The sequence below is a fragment of the Micropterus dolomieu genome, linkage group LG23, assembly GCF_021292245.1.
Source record: "Micropterus dolomieu isolate WLL.071019.BEF.003 ecotype Adirondacks linkage group LG23, ASM2129224v1, whole genome shotgun sequence".
Lineage (NCBI taxonomy): Eukaryota > Metazoa > Chordata > Actinopteri > Centrarchiformes > Centrarchidae > Micropterus > Micropterus dolomieu.
This window is the reverse complement of record NC_060172.1, coordinates 23,724,525-23,738,006: the sequence shown is the minus strand read 5'-3', so window position 1 is coordinate 23,738,006 and position 13,482 is coordinate 23,724,525. Positions and strand designations below refer to the sequence as shown.

Here is a 13,482-nt window from a genome sequence, read left to right as displayed (position 1 = left end):
AATACGTTGTATTTACTTGGATAAATTAGGGAAAATAATTTCTTGAGCCAGGTCATGAAGAGACTTAAAAGTAGGGGACCGGGGATGGTTGTAACATACTTGACATTTCTGTCTGTATCTTGGAGCTCTTTTAAGTCAGTGTGTTGTGATACATACTAGTAACATGTGTCTGCTATTAAATGGTGTAACTGGTATCTCAGAATATGCATGGTTTAGTCTCAAACACAAGGAGTAAAACTTAACAATTCACCCCATACTCTGGTTGAATTGTAACATACCCTGGGGTGAAATGTAACATTATGTAATAAAGAATATGATAAAACATGATATTGAAATAATATATAAACATGATTTAAGTTTGATGAGTAACTACAAAACCGGCAATGCTATAATAAAAATAAACAAAATGAAGAAAAATATTTTCTTAAGTCAAAATTATTTTTTACCTTCTGAATTGATTGTGCTGCCGCAGGGTGCTACTTTTCCCCATGTGGGATAAGAACTAAACTGAGCATGTGCAGAGTGAATAAAGTGATTCCTAACTTGTTCCTGATTGGAGAAATTGGACGTGTTACAACCAGTGTTAACCATCCCCGGTCTCCCCTAATCAAAAGACCTTAAAACAAACAGGGATTCAATGTAAAGAGGCACAAACAGGTGTGATCTGATCATACCTCTGTGGTTTTTCTGTTAAAAGCAGCTGACTTCTGCACAGTATGTAGTCGTTCAATGTTTCCTGATTCGTGAAGCGAGAATTTCGGCCGAATCTTTTAGCACAACCACATCGTATTGTCAGGGCAAGAACCAACACGAAATGAAAAGTGTAAAGTCACACAAATCGTTTTCTTCTTCACGCCAGCACAATGGCTTGCCGATTCTTTCACTAGAATCATACGGTTCCGGAAAAACACACAACTGAGACACTTTTAAAGCCTGCATTATTGCCACCCCCCACCGCATAAACACACACAAACACACACACACACACACACACACACACACCCCGATGCGTCAGTCTCATAAACTCGCCTGAGCCTCCCTCAGAAAGAAACGCTCACTCACATTCACGTAAGTACATTCGTCTAACAGCTTCTATTTATCTAGTTATATTTCATTTAATATGATGTTTTTGTTTTGTATCATAGGGCAAAGTAATTCTGAAAATCTGTATCTCATTAATAACAGTATATAATAGACTTTTGAAGTGAGCTCAGTTCTGAAAATTAACACATAGGCTATTTAATTCAGTTTTCTTAAGTATTTGTGTTTTGTTTTTTCAGTCTTTGTTCTACACGTGTATTAACTGATGGCGATAAAATCTTGGCTGGCTCAACAAGCGACATTGATGCTGCTCTTAATGACCTGGAGGGAGAGCGTGCATTGCAATGGATTTACAGGTTCGCCCAGATGTATTTGCTTTATTCTGACCTCATCAGTCGCAGGCTACTCTTTACTTGTTTCTTCTCGGATCATCTTAACCCTGGACAAACCGAAATCCTTATAGCAGCCTAACGTGGAAACCAGACAACATAAAATAAAATGAATTTATTTTGTTGTAATTTAATTGTTGCCAGAATGGGTGCGACTTTTTTCATACGTCTCCAAGTAATGAGGTGTGACATTATTTTGAGATGTTGCACTCTGTGCTGTTAATCACCTGGTGAGAGAAGACTGAACATTAACATTCATGCTAGAAGGGCTAAATAAATATCCGTTTCACTTGCAGTGGATCCTCCTGAGGACCTTGTGATACTAGACCCCGGACATCTTGGACAATTGGAGATTACATGGAGCCCCCCAACCAGCTTGATTAATATGACAGAGTGCCCAAAACTGTATCAACTGGAGTACTTCAACACATACAGTGACAGTTGGACTGTAAGTGCTTACCATTTTATTAAAATCTTAATAATCTTAATAATGTTGAAAAGGCCAGATGGCAGATCCATAGATCTATACTGTCATTACACCGGGAAATGCTTGATCAGTAATGGAGTGACCACAAAATTCTTATAAAAGTCTTATTTCTGCCCACACAAGGATGCATAAGCAAGGTTAAAAGAATAATACAGCCATTGTAATGTTCTAAGGGATGCTGGAGTTTGGCACAATATGGAGTCAGTCAGTGATGACATAGTGACCACGTCTGATTTCATGACAATGGCTGTGACTATAGTGATAATTATGACTATGAAAAATGGAGCTCTTTCACACCCTTATACAGTCCAACGACTTTCAACCAATTTGTAGATGTTTAAAGAGAAATATGAAACGAATAAGCAGCTATCAGGCTTGACCTGGACTTACTGAACATTATTTTTTCAGAACCCAGACCATCTAATTGTGTATTATTGTTGGGCAGGATATTAACATTTGCTCACGACAGTTTCAGCCTGATGCTTGAATGCTTCAGGGCACCAGTTAAAGGCTGAAGTGTCAAATTTTGTTTAAAAAAACCCCCAACTGACTGACAACAATAATAATACTCCTTGAATACAAGCATGCAAGAAAGCACTGTGTCAGTTTTCCCAGAACACTTAGTCTCCCGGAAATCATATAATCTGAATGACATGGTCCATGTGTTTCTGGATTGGCAGGCTGTCAGGATGAATAGGAGGACATACAGTGTCCAATTTGATCTGATGAAAGATGTTAGGGTGAGAGTGTACACCTTGCTGAGTGGACCCTGCACCAACGGCACTATGACCAAGAGCGCAAGATACACCGAACTGATCCAGAAACCTTCCAGCACAGGTCAGTCGTGAAGGTTACACATGACAGTAAAAACATCAAAGTGAGATCTTTGGAAAAATGTATGAATTGACATTGATTGGTTTTATTCACCTTTCCACATATAGGTGTTGTGGGTACCACAGTCCAGGATTTTGTCTGTGTGTATCATAACATGAAGTACATGGAGTGCAGTTGGGGAAAAGGCCCAAAGACCCCTGCCAACTCACAGCAAAGTCTATATTTCTGGTATGTCATATGCCCATCAAACTGTTATTAGCCATGCCAGCAGAGGTCAGTTCAGTTCACCACTTTGGTCCAGAACAAATTATCTGAGATCTTACCATGGATGGATTCCCTTGAAATTTTGTACAGACTTTCATGGTCCTCAGAAGATAAATCCTAACGACTTTTGTGATCCATGATCTTCTCGTCAAACGCCACTATAACGTTGATTCTAATATAAAGTTTAAATGCAACTGAGTGCAAAGGCCACTGGCACCTGAATAATTAAATTGATGATAAACTTAAAGTAAACATCGTCAAAACTCACCAGCTTTCAACAAAACTGGAAGAACAGATAGCATCCATCTAAGCTGTGTCTGGTCTTTATCTTCCCAAGGCACAAGAAAATGGAACAGGCAGAAGAATGCCCGAAATACGTGTTATCGAGTGGAGTCAGGAGTGGCTGCAACTTCACAGGGATGTCTTTCCCCGATTTCACTGATATCAGCTTCTGTGTAAATGGTTCCTCTCCCGAAGGGCCCCTGAAACCAACATACATCTCCCTGCAAATCCAAAACCACGGTATATGAATGTTCACCTTCTGGAGGAGTACAGCCATAACATGCAAACTCAGTGAGGAGAAGTGATTATTGCCCTCACGTTTGGACCCAATGTTTGGGGTCTTTTCTTGCTCCATTGTTATCTCACCAATATTTGCTTACTGTTCCTCTCAGCCTCCTGTCACAATCTGTAATCTGCTCATCCTTGTTTTAATGTTTATGCAGTGAAGCCTGACACTACAGAGAAGCTGCATCTGCAAACAGGTCCAGACACGCAGCTGGAACTACACTGGGACAATCCTGTTGGCAGGGTTCCTGGACACTGCCTAGAATGGGAGGTGGAACACAATCAAGAGGGACCTGATGGAAAAATTGCATTGGTAGGTTTTAACAAACCCAGTTGTATAAAAATTATGAGGCTTAAGACAAAAAATATAATGACATGCTATCAACAACCTCTTTCTTTTTCTTAACACATTGTAAGCATTTAACACACATTGAGGAACATGATCATTGTGTTTGTGGTCACCAGATAACAGTCCAATATTCAGTGACCTTTTAGCTCAGATTTATCCACTGACTCCTGAGAAATCTATCTGGGTTAATGCTTGGCAGGTAGTGTATAGCAGATTTCTCAGAGCTAAAAACTGCTGCCTAACGCAGTTGATGATAGTGGTGGGACTGAACCTAATGCACTATGTACCATTTAACCAAAACAATGAACCAGAAGGGGCTTTCACACCTACCTTGTTTAGTCCGGACATTCAGACTTTTCAGTTTTCAAAATTGCAGGTGTGAAACCTCCCACAGACCACTGTCTGACAAAAAGAAGTAGTCTCGGTCCAGATCAAACTGAACCATGGTTCGGTTCGTTTCTGGTGTGAAAGCATTTTTTGGATGGTTCGGACTTTCAGAATATTTACAGGAAGTTCGGTGTTTGCCGTATAAACCGGAAACGGAGAAATGCATTGACATAAGGACACAATTATAAATCTCCCGTGACAGCATCTTTTCAAACAGAGGGACATTATAGAAGCACTCTGCCATCCATCTCTTTGGTCACTCCTCAAACGGAGGTGCAGAAGGATTGCTTGGGGTCTTCTCCTGTCCTGTTTGTGCAACGAAGACGTTTAATTGCGACTAGCCTTCAGTATAGTTGGTGCTGCAGGTAGTAATGCCATAACAATAACAATATAGTGGCAAATATGCATATGTTCATTTCTTATTCATTCATTCTTGTCAAAGATACCCGCTGTTTAATAAGCCAATCAATGTCAAGTATAGGGAGATGCTGCTGACATAGAAAAAATTTTAATTAATGCAGCTATAATGCAGTGCTAACTCTCTAATTTTTATTATATTTAGATAATTTCCCTACTTATTTTTATTATTTACAGGAGCTGATTTTAACCAAACAGACCAGCCTAACTTTGTCTTCCATCGGCGACAATGAGAGACATTGCTTCAGGGTTCGGTCCAAACTGCATAAATATTGTGCCGATAAAAGTTTTTGGAGTGAGTGGAGTCCTCCGACATGCCGCCCAGGTAATAATGTTTCCTTTTACCACAGTATTGCACTAAAATCACCAGTATTAACTTGTCACCATGTAATACTAGCCTTTACAAATACAGTACTTTTTAAAGTTCACGTTACAGAGTGCTTCAAAAAGACAACAAAACAAAACACACAAGTCATAAAACCATCTTGAAAACAAAAATAAGATAATTGAAACTTAACTAAAATCAGGATCAGGCTCTCCAATAAAAGTATATTTTAAGAAGGTACTTAAAGGAGATCACTGACTCAGCCAGCCTGATTGCCTCAGGCAAGATTTTCCAGGACGTCTGGAACACACAAAAGAGAAGAAGTATGTGCTGACGCATACAGCACTAAGATATAGCAAGGAGAGAGGTCATGAACCTTAAAAATAATCAGTAAAATCTTACTATCTATTCTAAAACATACTGGGAGCCAACGTAAAGAAGCTAAAACAACAGTGATGTGTTCACGTTTCTGTGTTCTGGTTAAAAACCTGGCAGCAGAGTTCTGTTCAGTATGGAGTTGATCAACAGATTTTTGGTTCAGGCAAGTAAAGCAGCTGTTGCAATAATCCACGTGTGATGAAATGAAGGAGTGTGAAATGGTCTTTGTGTCTTTAAAAGTAAGATTATTTTTCTGATATATTTCTAAGATGATAAAAACATGATTGCTCAAGCTTTGTGGTGTGCTGCCCATAACTTTAATTACTGTCAAACCAGATGACAAGATATCTTACAAGAGTCTTAATGTGTTCCAGTAGAGAACCAGCAGATGGCAGAATTTGTTTTGCCATGTGCTGGGACCCAATGACCAGGATCTCAGTGTTGCAGTCATTAAGTGAACTCATTAAGTTACGGGCAATTATCATCAACATAAAAATGTAAAGAGAGACCATGTCTATGTATAATGTGCCCAGGGGTAAGGACATATAAAGACCCCTTACTTTACAGAAGAAAATTAAGAGACACAGTTGTTCACAGAGACAGGTAACCGTTCTAAGAATGTACCCGATACCCCAACCAGTGCCTCAGTCTGTCTAACATTATGCTGTGATACGTTGTATCAAATGCGGAGCTACGGTCTAGGAGTGCAAGGACTTAGTACATGCCATCATCAGCTGCAGGTTGGTGACCTTGAACAGGGCAGTCTCAGTGCTGTGAAACATCTGGAAACCAGATCAAAACTTTTCATAAATGATAATTCACCTAGTGATGAAGTTGGTCTTCAACATTCCTGCCTCCACTCTTCAAACAACCTCCTTTTGGATGACCAATAGAAAGAGCTTAAAGGGCATTTGTTTTGTGTAATGGTCGAGTACTTGCCAAATATCTTGCCAGATGGAGAATGTTAATGGCAGTGAGGAAGAGTTCTGTTCAGTGACTGGTGGTGTGTCCAGGTGTGCTGCGGGATGGAGCTGCAAAGATTAATCGATTAATCAATTCGTTGTCAACTGTTAAATTAATCGCTAACTAGTTTGATAATATTTCTATAAATTTCGGCTTCTTAAATGTGAATATTTTCTGGTTTCTTTGCTCCTACATGACAGTATTCTGAATCTTTTTGGTAGACAAAACAAGACATTTTGAGGACATCTTCTTGGGCTTTGAAAAACACAGATTGACATTTTTCACCATTTTCATGAGAAAATAACCGACAGATTAATCAACAATGAAAATAATCGTTAGTTGCAGCCCTTCTGCAGGAATGATTCGTAACGTGTGCATGGCTGTGGAGACAGCGTGAACAATGTTTGGAGCTAGGGCACAGGTGCCCTTTGGACTGGGGCGAATGCCATCTCTGTTAAAAAATGATGCACACTCTTAGAAAAGATTAAAATTATCACTTAAAACTAAGTTGTGTGAGGCGCAAACTGACTGTAACCATTTAAGCAACCTGCTAAAACACCCTACACCCTTTAAATGTGTCACAGAAATAGAAAAGGCCTTGATTTGAGTGTTTATGAAATCATGCATTTAAATTCCTGGGAGATTTGTGTTTAATACTGCATTCCTGAAGGATCTATTCAGTGTGTTCCAAGTAGGTGACTAAGCTGTAAAGCAACTTTTTTGTTCAAAGCCACATCAACAAGTCCTTGTGAGTCACGTTAACTTTGTGGAGCCCAACTGGAAGACGCCGATGTTGTCATCAAATAGTAGGTTTAATTTTCATATTACTTTATGATATTGCAAAACATAAATTGCATGTTTTCATGTTTTCACGGTCATGTCAATTTTAATTTGAGTTTAATTTCTTCCATACCATTTTTAGAGCTAAAGAGGGTTTTGTTGGTTTTTATGTAATAATCCATTAAGATTTTTACTGAGAGCAATAGAAAATACATATAATCTGACAATAAATGCTGTTTTGTGGACATCTTATTCTAATGTGTTACATTAGAATGAGACAGCATATTAGACAGCATTAAAACATCATTGTCTGTTTCAAACAAACCAAAATCACTATATGTACTAAATTTCTAATTTGTCCTCTTTTTTTTAACAGTCACAGATGTTTCCATGGTCTGGTCCTTTGGAGGGAAGGATTAAGCTTCATCTTGAATTTAGGCTTCAGAAAGTACTGGCAACATCCTGAACAATTTGGAGATGTGATAATAATAATAATAGAAGGCTGTTCCAATTGCACTTTCTGTCAGTTTATTTGGGGTAATTTGATTGATTTCAAATCTCTGTTTGTACATATTACAGACAACATCAACCAAATTGATAAGCACCCTAATGCTTCTTCGAAGGAGTCTTGTAGACTCTCTCTCTATGTAAATCCAGTTTAAAAATCTTTATTATTTAAGTTTATGTTGAATGTACATTATTCACAGATGTACCATAACAAGCACAAATGGCTCTTATGAGAAGGATGTAACTTTTCAACAACCGTCAAGGTAGAAGTATTCTTTGAATGTTTAGTTTACAAAAGTGTAGAAATACAACCTGAACGGTACAGTTACTGAAGTTAATTGAGGTAACACTGACTGAGGCACTTTAATAGCACAGGAGATAACCATGTCTTTATTGCACCACTGGTAGATCATACTATCTGGATGTCTTATCAGTATCCTTGTGTCTACACTTTTCAGGTATAGAGTGGGGGTTATCCACAGCAAGGACTGCAGGGCACAGCTCCTTAATTTGTGTGAGAAAAAAGGGGCCAATAGAATGATTCTTTTTTTGCAACTGCCTAAAAACCTTTGGAAGGGGAGGTTGCTAACGCTAGTTGCTAACGCTAACCCTAACAAAAAATGCTAACGCTATCTAGCTAAGGCTACATGAAACGCTACAAAACACTACCTAAAAGGCTAAAAATAAACACTACAAAACACAAAAAATCCAAAAATTATTGCTAACAGTAGTTAGCTAACGCTAATAATACTATAAAAAACAAAAACTGATATTGGGTTTTTGTTTCACAAGGCAACCGAACTCCAGTCACCTGGGTGAGGGTCGCCTAATCATCTAACCATCCTCTCTACCCACCACCTACAAATAATGAAAGCAGAGCAAATCCAACAAAACCCTAGTTAAAAACATCCCTCAACAATAAATAAAATTCAAATTGTATTCTTATACCAGAACAAACTTGTTCTCCTTTCAAAACAGAAAAAAATATATACAGTACAATCCACTATACTATCTCCACTGACTTATGGAGATATCCTGTATGTTTGTGCGGCTGTACCGAGCTGCGGAACCCATAGGCAGCTATATGTGTCCTGAAATACAGGAAAAATGGTGAGACAGAGAGACGTGCTGTTTCTTTGCTGAAATCTCTGCAGTTATTTATTAATGTACATTTCCTTTATACCATCAGAATCGTCTTTGTTTCAATTTACCAGCATTTGTCAGTACTGTACATGTCTTCTCTTCCTTGACACATTGTTCATGTCCTTAACATAACATACAATAAAATTCGAAACCCAAAAATATACTCATTTTACATCCTCCATTTCCATTCATACATTCATCTGTCCAAATACTTTTGGCTGTTACTGCAGTGCAACAGACGTGAGATATGACTTGCTGACAGTATAACTGTATTCATCACTAAACATATAAATATGTGTACAATTAAAGCATTTTCAATACAGTTTTACAAATAACACAATTTCAGAATATTACAACATGCTACATAGTTTATGGAGCTAGCCAGTATTACTCTAACCCAAAATAGTGAAGACGTGTGGCCCAAGCTAGCATCTTACATGCTCATTAACCATATCTCCAAAACCTGGTCATTTTACTTTTGTACTTGAACTCAACTTATCTCTCAGCCTTAGCTAACAAACTACAGCAATTTATGTGATGTTTTAACACATTACCGAAATACAGGAAAAATGTTGAGACAGAGGGACGTGGCCATGCGCTCTTGATCATGGTCCCTGAAGGTAAACCAGTCTCACACTGCCGGTAGGCTGCTACAGCAGGCCAACCATTCACACTTTTAAGCCATTTTACTTATTTTTCTGCACATAAAATCCTCTTCAAATAAAGGAAATAAAATACAGATATCATCTTAGATGATTTTACACCATAAAATCAAATACTACAAATGTGATCACACTCTTGTGGGCATCACACTTCCACTACCACTGGATGTCAATTGATTTATTATAATTAGGGTGATCAGATGAGAATGAATGAAATTTGTGTGTGTGTGTGTGTGTGTGTGTGTGTGTGTGTGTGTGTGTGTGTGTGTGTGTGTGTGTGTGTGTGTGTGTGTTGGAGGGGCTACCGGTACATTCAGTGTCAATGAATATTAACACGTGAAAATCAAAACACAACGCTAAAATTAATTATTTTTGTTCATGAAGTCACCTGTCTGTCATTAGGAAAAACACAACAACTGTGGATATGCAACAGTGGGTAAATCATGATCTTTTACCTAATTTTTATTTTTCCTTATTTCATCAGTACAGTGTCACATCTGTCAGATCCCTGTCCTTGTGATTGTAACTTTCACTAACCACACAAACCAAACAAAAAGGGGAAAAGAGCATGAGTGCTACTTTGTGGCTATAACAACGCTATTGACACAATGTAGAGATAACCTGCAACCAATGCTGGAGCAAGAGAACTACACAACGATCAGTATTTGATGTTTAATTAGGCTATAAATCAACCCAATTCTACTCAAGACTGCTATCACACTTTTTCATGAGTTAGGTGAAAAGTGAAGTTAGAAACAATCAACACCCACACTCAGGGACTTTAATGTTCATCTTCATCTTGTTGATTTTTTAGCTTGTGTCTATGTGTGTGTGAATGTGTAATGTTGAATAAATGTAATTTATTCTCAAGTCTCTTGTAAAATGGAATCTTAGCTAAACAAAGCATAATAAAATGTACTAATGTAATCTTTTTGGTTAAATTCAGTGAATATTTCCTCATGGTTTACTAGCTCTCCGTTTTGTGTGTGCTCTGAAAAAACATCTGGTTTTCCTACCCTGCCCTGCCTCTGTAAATGGTAAACAAAGAAAGTGGTGTGGACCTTCCCCACAACATTGTTCCAGCCAGTCAGCAACAGGTGGCATTAGTGCTTGTGTACAGGAGGGATGGGGTGGAGGGGGCCATGGGAGAGAGAGTTCTATACACAGACACACTTGAACATGCTGGACAGCCAAAGAGGAAAAGGCCTGAAGAGTATAAACAGTAAACAAAGTTATATGACCAGGCAAGAGTGAAGGCGTTTCAACGCTGGAGAAACCTCAGAGATTTAAAATTTGGGGGACGGGGCTTCTGAAGGTGGACTGAAGGGAGGGGTGTGTTTGTTAGTTGAGTTCAAATATCAACAATCCTTCTGCAGAAACACTTACTCTCCCTTTAATCTGCAGTGCAGTCTGCAAATATTTGGATAGTGACACATCTAATCTATTTTTTTGGCTATGTACTTGAGCAGCTTGACTATGAGATTCTAACTTTCTGCTTTTAAAACACCCACATCGACATTTGTACATCCATGTCCAGGTGAACAATTTATACTGTATATCTGTATATCTGCTTAGTCCCCTTCAACTTTGGATGCTGAAAGAGGGCTCAAAGAAAGAGGATGTGAAAGTCATCAGTCTACCCTCTAAAGATGTCAAACAAAAAATGCTGTAATACAGCACTAACATAACAAAAATGTGTAGAAATCATTTCTGCTTTGTTTGGACATTATTTATGTAGATTGTAGTTAACATGTCTTTGTAAGATTAATTATTAGGATAGATGATATGGATATGTAAACAAACTGTAAGCAAATCCAACCTCATGTGTTTGTATTAACTTTTGTTTCAGAAAAGAAAGAAGTCGCACCTGAACTAGAATGGGACATGGTACCTGTCTATGTATATATCGCTGTCGCCATCATTGCCGTACTGGTGCTGTCGCTGTGTGCGTGGGCAGTGCTCACAGTGTGAGTAAAAACACATGTAACACATATAGGATGCACACACTAGATGTACAAAGAAATCAGAAGGTAAGCTCACTCCAAACTGTGCTTCTATTGTAGGTGGAAATCAAGACAAGTTAAGAAGCCAGACTCTCTGCTCACCACCCTGTTTGCCAGAAATCCAGTTCTTACAGTGATGGAGGCCTAAAAAGGCCAGAAAACCTGCACCTCATTGCTCTCAAAGAGCACGTCTGACAGATGTTTTATTGTTGCACTCCCCATCTCTCATTTTTCAGGGTATCTGATTGAAAATAACACAGTGAGTCTCACAAAGATGCCACTGCTAAAACATTAGTGAAGATTTTACATATTATGTAGTAGTTATAAATACAATTGCTTGAATTTACATGATCTATTCCAAGATTTCATGTTAACTGGAAGTGTTACATTATGGAGAAAGTATCAATGTTTATGGCAGTTTTGTGGTTGGTTGTTTACTTTTTGCTAAAACATTTGCCATCTGCTTTAGTCAGCAGAGATTAATTTCCAGATATTGTGTTCAGGAACAATTACTTGTTCTTTGGAAATGTGTTGTAGGTGTTTTACTATTTGCCAGATCTCTTGCCTGTTGATTCAGTCGGCACTGGTCCACTTCATGTTGTGGAGAAGTTACAGTTTTTATTGAATTCTGTTTTATGTTTTTGTGTTTAATTATTTACTCTTTGCCTCAGCTCTTGTCAGTTAGCTCAGACAACAAAGCCTTTATTATTATGTCTAAATCCAGTATTCTTTAAATGGTTTAATACCGAAGAAATTAGTGTGTCAGGTTTTTTAATGCCACAGCTCCTTGCCAGTTTTGAGAGTTTAAATTATAACGTATCATAACTGCAAAACAATATTTCTATAACTGCATTTTTGTTGCCATTTTTGGGTGCAACAAACATTTATGCAAGAATGTATTTACACAGTATACTATACTGTCTAATGGAATTTTTATGTTCATAATGTACCTCACCTCAGTATTTCACGGGTGATATTTTAGGTAGTGAAAATTAGTGTCCACATAAATAAAAACACAGTTTACTTTTCAAATACTTTTTGTCAATTTATGTACTGATGTGCAGGCCAAGACAAGTCTGACCCAAGGACAATATCTTGGGTTATTGTTATTAAAGGCATAATATGGAATTTAAAAAAACACAGTGTCTAACCAGCTGCTGGATATCAGCTGTGTTTCATTTTATAGCCTATTTCAAATAAAGCTTACTGTTGAAAGCACAATTAGCTGTGGTATTGTAAATAATTTAAAGATGGTTTATTAACAAAAATTAAGTGGATACAATGACATGAAGAAAGTGTCTACCTCAGCTAACAGTGTGTTATTAAGGGTAAAGCGGAAGACTCCTCACCAAGTCACCATAAAACTTCAAAAGATGAAACATTCTAATAGAGAATTGTCAGAGTGAGCTTCCATCATTAACTTTGCATGCTTCTTGTTAAAAGAAATAACATGATCTATTTGTTTTATCAGTTAAATTATATATTTGTGTAAACAGGTACAATGATAGAAATCTCTAACATAATGTTTTGCACATAATGTTTCTGTTCTGTGATCTTATCAGATTTCTTTCAACATTTCCCTTGTATTTCCACAGAATCAGAATACTTTTACAACCTTTCCCGTAAGTCAACCTCAGCAGTCTCAGTGCTAGTCAACAGACAATTATTTGTAATGATGTTTCCTTAATTTACTTGTGTAGCTAACCTGCTTTTGAGTGTACAGTACATACTGTGGAGTGTAGTTAGGAATAGGTAACACTGCATTTTTATTACAGCACATGTTGCCCTCTAGTGTTCAGATAATCTATGGCACCCAACAGTTCATACATACATATACACTCACCTAAAGGATTATTAGGAACACCATACTAATACTGTGTTTGACCCCCTTTCGCCTTCAGAACTGCCTTAATTCTACGTGCCATTGATTCAACAAGGTGCTGAAAGCATTCTTTAGAAATGTTGGCCCATATTGATAGGATAGCA

At 37.8% G+C, this 13,482-nt stretch overlaps 1 protein-coding gene across 3 annotated transcripts; it reads left to right on the top strand.

Moving 5' to 3' along the window:
* The first annotated feature begins 748 nt into the window (after positions 1 to 748).
* il13ra2 (interleukin 13 receptor, alpha 2) lies at positions 749 to 12,486 on the top strand. 3 transcript variants are annotated; one of them, XM_046038815.1, is made up of 10 exons: positions 749 to 1,068; positions 1,281 to 1,397; positions 1,727 to 1,878; positions 2,598 to 2,754; positions 2,859 to 2,979; positions 3,353 to 3,537; positions 3,741 to 3,895; positions 4,913 to 5,060; positions 11,343 to 11,460; positions 11,557 to 12,486. In XM_046038815.1, exons 2-10 carry the CDS (start codon positions 1,307 to 1,309, stop codon positions 11,642 to 11,644), a joined length of 1,215 nt encoding a protein of 404 aa, XP_045894771.1. In that variant the 5' UTR covers positions 749 to 1,068; positions 1,281 to 1,306; the 3' UTR covers positions 11,645 to 12,486. The 3 variants fall into 3 exon arrangements, with proteins under 3 accessions (XP_045894771.1, XP_045894772.1, XP_045894773.1); XM_046038816.1 differs by lacking the exons at positions 11,343 to 11,460; positions 11,557 to 12,486 and adding exons at positions 7,132 to 7,207; positions 7,558 to 7,909; XM_046038817.1 differs by lacking the exons at positions 749 to 1,068; positions 1,281 to 1,397 and adding an exon at positions 1,498 to 1,613.
* Positions 12,487 to 13,482: the final 996 nt, after the last annotated feature.